The sequence below is a fragment of the Pavona decussata genome, unplaced genomic scaffold, assembly GCF_977016875.1.
Source record: "Pavona decussata unplaced genomic scaffold, jaPavDecu1.1 SCAFFOLD_90, whole genome shotgun sequence".
NCBI lineage: Eukaryota > Metazoa > Cnidaria > Anthozoa > Scleractinia > Agariciidae > Pavona > Pavona decussata.
In genome coordinates, this window is record NW_028145507.1 from 747,501 (window position 1) to 758,914 (window position 11,414).

The following is an 11,414-nucleotide window of genomic DNA, read 5'->3' on the forward strand; positions in this document are numbered from 1 at the left end:
CATCATTCTTCGCGGCTGCTGAAGTGAATGCCCAAAGGAATAAAGAGAGCCTTCAGGCAACAAAATCCAGCGAGGTTACCCATTTCTCAATGACACACTTAAATCGGCGTGAAGTTGTAATGGTGCCATCCATATCTTATTAATGACAAGTAGATCACATGTATGTTGTACATTGTACCCTTACCAGTGACTGGACTAGCAAGACCTACGATTAGGGAATTTGTGAAAATGTACTGTGCATGCCGTACTAGTTTTAATGTACAATATAAAGACAGGGTGTTTAACACTTTAAGCTCCAACACAATTTTCATTTTGGATCATTTTCTTTTGCTTTTGTTTTGACCTCGGTTATTTTTCTATAGGGATTTATCTGAGCTGCAGGATAGTGCAACACTTACATTCCTGGAAATAGAGCCTGACAAACTTGAACCTGTCACCCAAGCAGAACAGAGCCAACCTGATTCAGGCAGTGAACCTGCAGCCCAAGCAGTACAGAGTGAAGCAGAGCCACGTAGTGATTCATCCACTGTTCTTCCAGAGTGCGGGCCAATGATATTTGAACAGTACAAGGAAGCCATGAGGATGCGTGTCAAGAGTGGGATTAAAGAGCTTATGGTGCCTGGGGTGAGCCTGCGAAAATATTTGGAGTTTGTTGAGGCAGACAGGGTCATTGTGGAAGTTGATCAAATAGTTGGTTTGTTTGAGGGGCAGTGCTCAGAAATAGGCTGCAATGGTATGCGGGACGTTGAGAAAAAAGTAGAAGCTGGCGTATTGTTCATAACACAACAATGTAGTATGGGACATGGTGGTGTGTGGAGTTCTTCATCTGCTTTTGGTGAAAAACGGGCGCAAAAGTTGTATGTTTCATCTGTGTTGTTGGCGTCATCAGGTCTTGTATCTGGTAGCAGTTTTGAGGTGTCTTTACTGGGCAAGAGCATGAATTTCAACTTTGTCCTCCACTACCTTCTCAAGGATTCAAAGTTTGTATTGTCTGCCTAGCATCGGCGATTTGTGGGGTAAAATGTAGGTGTTCGAAGAGGATGTCCTTGTTATCTGTGGTGATGGGAGAATGGATTCGCCTGGGTTCTCTGCAAAAAACTGTGTGTACAAAATGATGGAACACTACCTAAATGTCATTGGTTAGTAATCGGTTATTATGTATATGTAATAAACATTTTTATTAATTTCCTAATTGTAGTATTTGTGGCTCTTCAAGCCCTAGGACTTCGAACTGTATGGTAAACTCTTTTTCATTACCATGCCCCAAGAACCAAAGGGCACCAATCTCAAGCTATTTTTTTGTCAGAACTGCAACACACTGTTATTGACTTATTAAATTGTAATTTAATAAATTCTTAGTTTGGTGCCTGTGATTAATGATAGTGAGTGATAGTGAGTTAGAAACTCCCAAAGAGCATCATGACATGTATACTAACAAAATAATGGAAGTTTGGTTGAATGAGAATTCAAAACAAATTTTCGGTTCAATGATTGCTCTGATATGCAATCGGAAATGCTTGTTACCACGAAATCTCAGGGTTTTCTCTTATGCTATGCCTTACAATGATAGAACTACCCTGAGTTAGTTGATCTTGAGGTTGTTGACAAATGTGAAGCCGGAGGAACTTCCACTTTGATGGAAAAAATGAGGTGTGAACTACTTTCGGAGAGAATGATGAACAGTCTTAATCTGGGAGACTTGTAAAATATGCATCCAGTGCGATTAAGAAAATGGTCGGAGAGTTGAAAGGTACGTTTGTCAATGTAAAATTGTTATAATTGCCCTTAAGGTTTTTTTTGTGGGGGAGAGGGGGAGGTACGTATTATTCGAGCGAGCTTCACATTTCAATATAGGTTGTGCTTGGCAATAAAAACTGCTTCAAACGTTACAATAAAAACCCTGAAAGACCACTGGCTTATATTACACACAAAAGGGCAATTTCTTCTATGACATTTTAAAAAAGCCCAAGAGCTCCCATCAAAGTAACAAGCTGAGACATGATTCCAGGGTGCAGGAGAAAATAAACTGGTAAATCCATAGGGTTTGGCTGTCGCTACTGTAGTAGTGGCATTAGTAGGGGTAACTCTTCTCTATGTGTTTGTATGTTTACCGATATATATTTTAATTTCAGGTGTAAACTGTGATGTCCTTGCAAACCTGTTCAATTCGTTAGACATCTGGCACAAGTCAATTAAGCTGACCGCCAAGATATCTGCTGTATGTACATTACTTTGTTACATATAACTCAAACGTCTTGCTATTTTGAACAGAAGACACAGTCACCTTGGCTATGTGTCTCTTGCAATCTTCAAATGTATTTAAAAATGAGGAAAATGTTGTTTTGCAGCTTGGGAAGGTCAAAGGCTGCGAAAAACTGGCACAGTGGGTTGAACCAGTGCCAAACCACTTCTGGCACTGTGAAGAAACTTGTGACGGAGATATAGATTTATTGAAGATAAAGTCTTTCTTTTGGGGTTGGCTATCAAGAATTCATTAATAAGTGAGTAGTGCAGAGTCTTATGAGGTATAAAGTTGCAAGACGAAGCAGAGGAATTTTAGACCTGAAAAACACATTGTGTGAGTTTATTGAATAGAGTCACTTTTCTTATTAGCACCCATTATTATAGAAAAATCTTTCATCAAAAACTGTTATAGCTATGCAAGTCCTGTAATGTACATGCAGATAATGGCCAATTTACGAGTGTTCATGTGCAGGGGAATATGTAGTTGATAAAGAACAAAAAAAAATATTTTCGATTGTGAACAACTGGATATGCTTTTGTTGTGATACCAACATTGTAAAGAAGTACAGAAACCCAACCTGACTTCACACCCTCTGCCCTTTTCCAAGCAGTTATGTCCATCCAGTAAACATTACTGCATTACAAGAACAAATGAACCTAGCTTTGTAACCCACAATATTATTTATTACAATATATTATTATAAACAATTTAACTATAACATACGTCTTTTCTGGAGGCAGCTCATTTACAACGAAGTACACTGGCCATAAGCCAAAGTTGGATGAGCGGAAAATAGAAACACAATTTGTGACCGTGCACAGGAAAACGTACTTTAACGCTTACCGTTAAACGGGCAATGCCGTTAAGTGTTCGCTAGTCATCCGTTAAAGAACTGTGTAAAAAACGTTTGAGGCGTTAGCGTACCCGTTAAACGTTCAAATCAAACTGTTAGACTGGTTAGCGTAACCGTTAAAGAGAATTTGGTAGCGGTTAGAGCGGCTTAGTAAGCCGCTAGGAAAATCCAGTATCCGTTTAACGGGTAAAGTAGCCGTTAAGAAACTTTGCATCTGTTAGAACAGATGAGCGGCTTTGCATCTTTAACGCTATCCGCTATATGTCACAAAAACAGTTAATTTGAACCTTTTTTTTTAATTCCCAAGTCCACTTGCTCTACAATATGACGTCGAGAAACAACGCCCGAATTTATTAGGCATTTTTGAATCAAGGAAATGCTGTTTTGGAAGTTTTCATTCGAAAGATTAAAGTACAATCATGCAAGCATAATTATGTGCAGCTTACTGGTAGTGATCGTGCGTGTTTCCATTCCCAGCTTGTGAAACAGCGGCCGAAAAAGTCGCAATCTTTTAGTTTTGCTTCCTTCACTGTTTAGTGGACAGGTATTCCAGTCATCTGTCAGAGGAAGACACGGTTACAATTTGAAATGAAGAAAACGTGACATTGCCTTTTGAGATTCGATGATCTCGATAATATTTATGCAAATTTGTAATGCTTCGCTGAAGATGTCAACAAATTCTGCTCAAAGGCAAGGGAACGGCCAAGTTGAAGTTTTTCCGGTTCCTTGCCGAATTCTACCGTAAACGTTGTACGTTTTCAAATAAGGAAATGCTTTTTCCGAAGTTTTCATTCGAAAAATTCAAGTACAATCAAGTATAATCTTGCGCAGCGCACTGCTTGCGCAGCCAAGATATTTCAGAAGCGTTTGTCTTACATTCTGCGAAAAAGCCACAATCTTGGGTCAATCTTGTCCACGTGCTCCGGGTTGATCGATTGGAAGGCTGCTCTGAATCGAATTTATAAAGCCAAACACGCCAGCACTGCTTAAATAGAGCCTCCAAAATGCAAAAGAATGTCTAATATCTTATTCTGTGGCAACGATGTATGTTTACTCGTGAGGGACGCGGGCAAGTGGAATCGAACATTCAAGACGCGCATCATATATCACTGATGAATTTGCATAAAGTTGTTTACTTTGACAGCTAACAAGCGCAACAACCGAGTAACGGAAAATGGGTTTTCTTCTTCCTCGCTATAAGAGTTTGAAATAGTTAATGCTAGGTATTCGTAATGTGGTGATTGAAACCACAAGTTTCCTCTTGATAGCGCCTGGAATCACAGATACAAGTTTTGGTTCAGAATCTGGAAACTGAAGCTGAATGAAGCATGCAAGGTGTCCTGGGATCCCAGACATTCTATGGATTGTGTGTGTGTATAAAACAGGGGGTGAAAAGAAATATTTTCATCCAATGCGTTGTTCTAATTTCCTACTTTTCCTAAAGGAGTTGAATGGCTCCCATTTTAGTATCTGGGTAACTTACCTTGGAAGTCAGATTCTTAAAACACTGAAAATATTGTTGAAAAATTCGAATTGGTGAGTTGCGGCTCAAGTTCATAAGCTAACAACAAGCGACTTGATTATTTCTCGCTTGGGTTTGATCTGTTATCCAGTTAAAAAAAAGCCTTTTTCAGTCTGTCAGGAATTTGATGCTTGGTTTGTGGGCAGTGGTGGGTTTAGTTTCGTTTGAGTCGCTTCACTCGTTTCCTTCAATCGTTTCATCTCGGGCCGGTTTTCGCTTGTAACTGTAAATCATTACCGTATTGTTTTGCCCTCGGCTGCGCCTTTTTCGTCATAACTCCACCGTTAAACGCTTTCAGGTGGCTATTAAGCAAACCCTTTAACGCCTTTACAGCATCCGTTAGATATTTTGCTCAACTGTTTAACGGCCCAAGCTATCCGTTAGAGCAGATCGTGCCGGCAACCGTTCAAACACTTGCAATTCGTTAGGCATTGCTTATTATCCGTTAGAACATTAGAACAAAACGTTAAAACGCTTTGGAGGCTGTTAACCATCCGTTAGCTATCCATCCGTTTTTACCCGATTAACGGATAAGCGTTAAAGTACGTTTTCCTGTGCACGGTCACATATTTACTTTTTTCATTTTCTTGTACTTACTGGTTTGTGCTTATCTCACACCAGACGATACTCGGTGTAAGAACCTGTGAAATTGGTTTTGTTTCTCTGGATTTTACACCTTTTGTTTTTCTTTACGTCACTTGTGTTCGGGAGGTTTTAACACCGAGGATGAGCCCTCACACCAGTTCACAGTAGTGAAATAGGTACAGGCAAAAGTGGACATTACACACTCACAAAAACGCAGCATGGTGCTGCTAAGCTCTTGCGCTTAATTGCGCTTGTGGTTATCATACACCGGTTTACACTTGATAAGGACGATAAACCGTAGGCCCCGTCTCACAACCCTTGTTTGTAAATAACTCTGTGGGACGTTAAAGAACCCACTCACTGTTCACAAAGAGTAGGGGACGTAGTTCCCGGTGATGTGGTCTGGTCTTTGTGTGTATACTCTCATGGTTGGGTGGGTAAATGCTCTGTAAATCCGAGAGTAAATAAAGATGTGATGGTGATGATGATGATGATGATGATAGAGAGCTACAAGCCGTCAAAACGGCAATCAGCGAAGCAAAGGGGGCCATGGAAAAAACCAGTAAATGTGGATGAAGCAAGATACCAAGACCGACTCACCAGCCTGTGGTACACATTACACATTGAAGGAGTAAATTGTGTGCAGCCACTACGCTTAAATAATACCATTATCATGGTACGTGAACTTCTGTCATTTTACAACAAGCATAGATAATTGATTTCAACCACTGGGATCTTCGAGGTCAAAAACACAAGGGTATTAACCCATAATTCCAGGACTGATAATGACCACAAGCATTTGGCAATCTTTAAAGAAAATTACCATGGGATTGATATACATGTAGCATTCTTAGTCGGTGATGTTTACTTGCTTATATGAATTGACTTAGTTAATAGGTTTTATTTTTTTGACAGTGTATTCCCTACTGCAATTTGTTGACGATGGCATCCTAGCCATTTGTACTCCAAAAAACATCAGGAAAAGGGATGATGGCCGAAAGGAGGCACAGTACGGTGATGAGTACTATTTGTGTACAGTTATGTTTGAAAGTGATGAGTCTTTTTCATTGTATAAATTATTTTCTTATCTAAACACCAGTGAAATACCAGGTGAGCTTTCGTGTGAAAACATGCTATCTTCACATGTAAAAATACCCAATAACATGTCATTTTCACATGTGGAATAAACAGAACTTTTTGCAGTGAACGAGGAAAGCTTTGGAATTTTAATAGTTTTTATATGATAAATAGAATATTACATGACTACCTTTATTTACAAAATTTGTATTCTTGTGTTGAAAAATGATAATTTAGTTCATCTGCTGCACTCAATCTAGAAATAATATTATCTTCCAACACTCAAAGAGAAATTTTGTATCTCTGCAGGGCGATGCTATATCTTCTATTTATAAATCAAAAATATCAATTACACTTGGATTATAACGCAATATAGATTTTTATGTGAAAACTCTTTAATATAACCTAAAAGTAACCTATTTGGCAGTTCCTTTCCAACACTCATTAAGGAAACCTGGCATTTATTCTTCTTAATCTAGCTGCTGGCATAATCGTAAGGGCTTATTTGCACAACCATCACATATTTATCAAAACAAAAAGTATTACCATTTGTGGTATACATTTGGCGAATCTATAACAGGATGATGGGAGATGTTTCATTGCCCAAAAAATGCCCATTAGCTACCTGTTGGGAGTTATGATGGATAATCAATAAACTTTAACAGCAAATAAGAAATGGTTTGCTTTTAATTGAAATTCAGATGACAAAGATGTGACGAAAAGGAAAAATGCACTGGAGAAGTTAACAGCTGAAGGGAAGTAATTGCAGAGTGCACAGAGAAACAAAGGTCCCAGGAGTTTTTTATCTGTAAACCTGATCTCATCTCCTCTGTAACGCTTGTAAAAAGCCAATTGACAGACCCTCTCCCAATTGTTGGTTTTCACATGACGTGATAAAAAAACTGAAATTCATAAGTAAAGAAAATCCATCAGATAAAAGAAAATATAAATTTCCACCGGCTTGCTTATTTTCAGCAGGATAACATTCTTTGTTCTGAAAATAGAGCAGTTTGAATTTTAGATTTTTGCGCAGTGCGTGACAGAAGGATTGCTGCTCTAAACATGTCACGTACATGAAAACATCGATTTGCCGCGTGTTTTTTTAGGTTTGATCAGCTAACATGTAATAGAGGCGTAGTTCAGCAGAGAGAAGAAAGGCTTTCAAATAGCCAAGGTAAACTCCAGATGTTTTTGCTGGTATCCGGCCCGCCATGTTGGTGCCCCTCAGACGAGGAACCAATATGGCGTCCCATGCTAAACTCTTTAATTTTCCGGGTACATTTTCTCGAGTAACTTGATTATGAGATATCGCAAAGATCTGTGGCGTTTACACGTTGTTTATGAATCACTCTTCTTCAACATATAATTTTCTTGACCTTATCTATTGAATGGCTGAGAGTTTAACTTTTTTATTTGCCGACGATGTGTGAGGTGAAAACCACCAATTGGGGTTCCTAGTCCTGTTATGTTGTGTGTAAAGTATTTATTTACCTCTGTTTTTCGTTCAAGAGAAACCCCTCACGGGGAGTTGCCAATAAAGTATTTAGTTATTCAGATCTGTTTAACCACACTAAACAATTATGATCATCAACTATTATTAGGTGCCGAGGCTTTTGACGACTTGATTATGTCTTTGGAGACGCTGGGAGATGTTAAAGGAATGATGTGGGTAAAAAAGCAAACGGACCTTCTCAAATCAGCAAAACGTTACCTCAAGAGTGATTATAAGGTAATGTCGCGATATCTAGGCTTTGAGATCGTGCTAGCACAATTCTGGCATAATTCGCCACTACGAGTACAGCTTTTTTTTATGGAGTTTTTCTAAAAAAAAGTGCAGCCGGCATAATTAACAGTTTGTGTTTGTTTTGGAGCAATCTCCTTGCCAAGGTCCTTCTCTTATATGGCAGAGCAAGAGCATATAACATTTCAAACACCCGCGAAGTTGCTATGTGGCTCTGAAGATGATTGCTAGTACAGAGACATACACATGCGCAGCAAGACGGGAAGAACAAAATCCTGTCATGACCAATCTTGTCCCCAGATCCCGCGCACATTTTAGGCCAGTGGAGGCCACACGTCCACCAGCTCTAGGCTAATCAAAACCCCGATGCCAAGATCTGGCTTTTAGAAAAAAACCTGCTAGTTACCCCATCTCTCAAAACGAATATCATGAAATTTTCAATAGTCTACAGAGGGGCAATTATATGGAACCTTTTACCAGGAATGCTGCACTGCAGTATCCCTAGAGAGATTCACATGTCGAATACGATTGAAGATACTGATTTTAGCAACCTGTACAGAAAGAATTGTTTGATGTTTTAATCGTTTCATTATCAAAACACCTGAGACATCGTTTAGAAGATCTTATCTAAAAGTGCTTTGAGAATTTTTTTTGTGTTTTAGTCTAGACTTTAGCGTTGTTAACTTATCTTAGTCGAAACATTGGTGAAATTGTATATCCTCTTTTATCAGCTACCTTGGTGCTCTATTTATGCACAACCCCTTAAGCTAGCTAGCTTTAACCCTCATCGTGTTTAAATAAAGGTTTTGATTGATTGAGAACGCAGCCTCGGGAAAGAGTTTGTGTCGTGACAGACTCAGCATAACTCAGAGGTCCTTGTTTCACGTTGGGCTGAGTAAGAGTAACTCGAGCTCTGGGAACGTAATTTCTTTTTAAGCCCCAAAATAAGGCATGGCCAATATACCAATATTGCAATACAAGCGCCTTTTTAAAGATTATTCGGAGCTATTACTGATGTTATGAAAAGACTAGGTTACCTGTCCAAGACAATAACTAATAAGGCAGCAATTTGCGCACATATATTCTGCACTTAAAAAGGGGATAAACATAGCTTTAATCATGGGAAAGTAAAGCTTGACTTAAGGATTTGTAAGTCCTTTGGAATTTCTAATTTGCTTGTTGAAATCATTGTTGAACAGGTACACATTTCCAAAGAATCATGCATCCCCGACAATTGTAGGCCTTATGCCCTCAGCAATCCCAACGATCCTGAGTTTCAAGCGAAATGCAGTCACAAGCATCTTGACCTATGCGATCGCTGCAATAATCTCAAGACTGTTCTAAACAACATCGACAAGGCTATCTTGCAAATGCCGGCCAACAATGCTGACGTCATTGAGGAACTGACATTCGTGACTAGCCAAGCGAAACAAGCTATACATGCATGGAAAGTGCACATTCTGAGAAACGTTAACCAGGATGAAGCATGCACCGATGCCCTTGGCATGCTAGAAGAAACATCAGTACTTCTGGTTCAAGACTGGGCCATGAAGTTTCTTCCCAGGAAATACAGAGAAAGCCAAACCGATTGGTTTGGAAAACGAGGAATCTCGTGGCACATTACAGTGGCGATCCATAGGGCTGCACTCGACCAAGAATTCCATACAATGACATTCATTCACATATTTCAGAGCTGCAATCAGGATAGTTGCACCGTTCTCTCTATCATGAAGGATGTGGTATCAAAACTGAAGAAGTGGCTCCCAAATCTGGAATCTGTCTACTACCGTCAAGATAACGCTGGATGTTATCACTGTGGGGCGTCTATCGCAGGGGCAAGCCTAATTGGCAAAGACACAGGTGTGTTTGTTCAATGCATGGATTTCTCAGATCCACAAGGTGGTAAAGGCGCTTGCGATCGAAAGGTGGTAAAGGCGCTTGCGATGAAAATTCACCTGAATAGAGGCAATAACATCAAGGCTGGGCAGGAAATGGTAGCTGCAATGTTGTCTTCTGGCGGAGTACCTGGTAACAATGCAACATTAGCAATCCCTCCAACATTCCCTCGACCAGTAAGTGCCAAACTGGAGGGTGTTAGTGCTATTTCCAACATCGAGTATAGACAAGACCACTTACGGGTGTGGAGGGCGTATGGGATCGGGCCTGGAAAAATAGTTCCGTTATCCAAAACGGGCATAGGAAATGAGATGACCATCCCCGATCTCAGTGACGACATTGCTGAATCTGATCAGCTGTCTGACCCACACTTCATACCAATGAAGGGAAAGACCTGTCATCCTAAAGAGAGTTCACTACAGCAATGTCAGGAGACAGCAGATGAATTGAGCTGTCTGTACTCATGCCCTGAAGAAGGATGTATGAAAACATATCAGCGTTTCTCAGCCCTTCAACACCACCTGGACTGCAGTAGACACGTGCGTACGCTTGAACACGAGACCCTATTAGACAAGGCAGCACATGGATATTCAGACAGGTTACAGGGACAATCAGGAGGTTTCCCAGAACTACCACCAGCAGCACTTCCTAGCAGTGGAGCACAACCAAGCTTAGCGATGGACTGGGCCCTAAAATCAAGTCAAGGTCGGAGAACAAAACGCCTTACAGATAAACAGAAAAACTACTTGTTCACCAAGTTCTCTATCGGAGAGGCTACCGGCCAGAAAGCTGATCCTGCATTAGTAGCTAAGGCTATGATGACTGCAAGGAATTTCGACGGAGAGCGGTTGTTTACAAGTTCCGAGTTCCTGACAAGCCAACAGGTTGCAAGCTACTTTTCAAGGTTAGCTTCCAAACGCACTCTAAATAACCACAAGCATGAGAAGGAGGACAGTGACATGGACATAAATCAGAGAGAAGCAGCAGAGAATGAGGATGCTTTTAGTAGTTTACGAAGCGATATTCTTGGGCAATTAGCAATCTCCCATCCCATATACTATGACTGTTATAACTTGTGTGAATTGATCAAGAACGCAAAGATTTCAAATTTCGCTATACCTGTTCTCCAAGACATTTTCAGGCACTTTGAGATTCCTTTAGCTGACATAACAAAGTGAAGAAAGGCCCCGTATATTGACAGGATTGTGGCTTACTGCAAAGAGTGCACGGACGGCAATTTAGAAGATTTGCGTGCGAATTCCACGTGCCCATCCAGTCGTGAACTTTTATAAAGTCAATACAATGTAGCTCAAGTCGGTCAACGTTTTTCTATTGCAGTCACCAGAAATCTATTTTCCTTGAATATACCTTCAAACACACAAGAAGCTTTGCAAAGACCTTAAGCAAAGGTACATTGTGGTTATCCTGCATTGTTTTGAAATTACATGCATGTTTTCAGTGCGGTGGAAAATAAATCTCAGCGAGAAGAGAATCG

General features: G+C 40.1%; 1 protein-coding gene and 1 pseudogene across 2 annotated transcripts in view; both read left to right on the forward strand.

The window, feature by feature from the left end:
* LOC146474329 (uncharacterized) overlaps nucleotides 1–2,600 on the forward strand; it is a 5,575-nt pseudogene extending 2,975 nt beyond the window's left edge. Inside the window, exons 2-5 of the transcript XR_014866198.1 lie at nucleotides 363–1,139; nucleotides 1,587–1,750; nucleotides 2,133–2,218; nucleotides 2,349–2,600. The product of XR_014866198.1 is annotated as an uncharacterized LOC146474329 (transcript). The remainder of the gene's footprint in view (nucleotides 1–362; nucleotides 1,140–1,586; nucleotides 1,751–2,132; nucleotides 2,219–2,348) is intronic.
* Nucleotides 2,601–7,909: 5,309 nt separating this feature from the next.
* On the forward strand, nucleotides 7,910–11,097 carry LOC146474330 (uncharacterized). The gene is made up of 2 exons (XM_085117244.1): nucleotides 7,910–8,011; nucleotides 9,223–11,097. The coding sequence occupies exons 1-2, from the start codon at nucleotides 7,910–7,912 to the stop codon at nucleotides 11,095–11,097; spliced, it is 1,977 nt and encodes a 658-aa protein (XP_084973370.1).
* The last annotated feature ends 317 nt before the right edge of the window (nucleotides 11,098–11,414 follow it).

What these genes read in the sequence shown, in the direction of transcription:
- LOC146474330 (XM_085117244.1), top strand. Translation starts at nt 7,910, where the DNA reads ATGTCTTTGGAGACGCTGGGAGATGTTAAAGGAATGATGTGGGTAAAA. An exon ending in ACCTCAAGAGTGATTATAAG is followed by an intron (nt 8,012 to 9,222) that starts GTAATGTCGCGA and finishes ATTGTTGAACAG; the next exon opens with GTACACATTTCCAAAGAATC.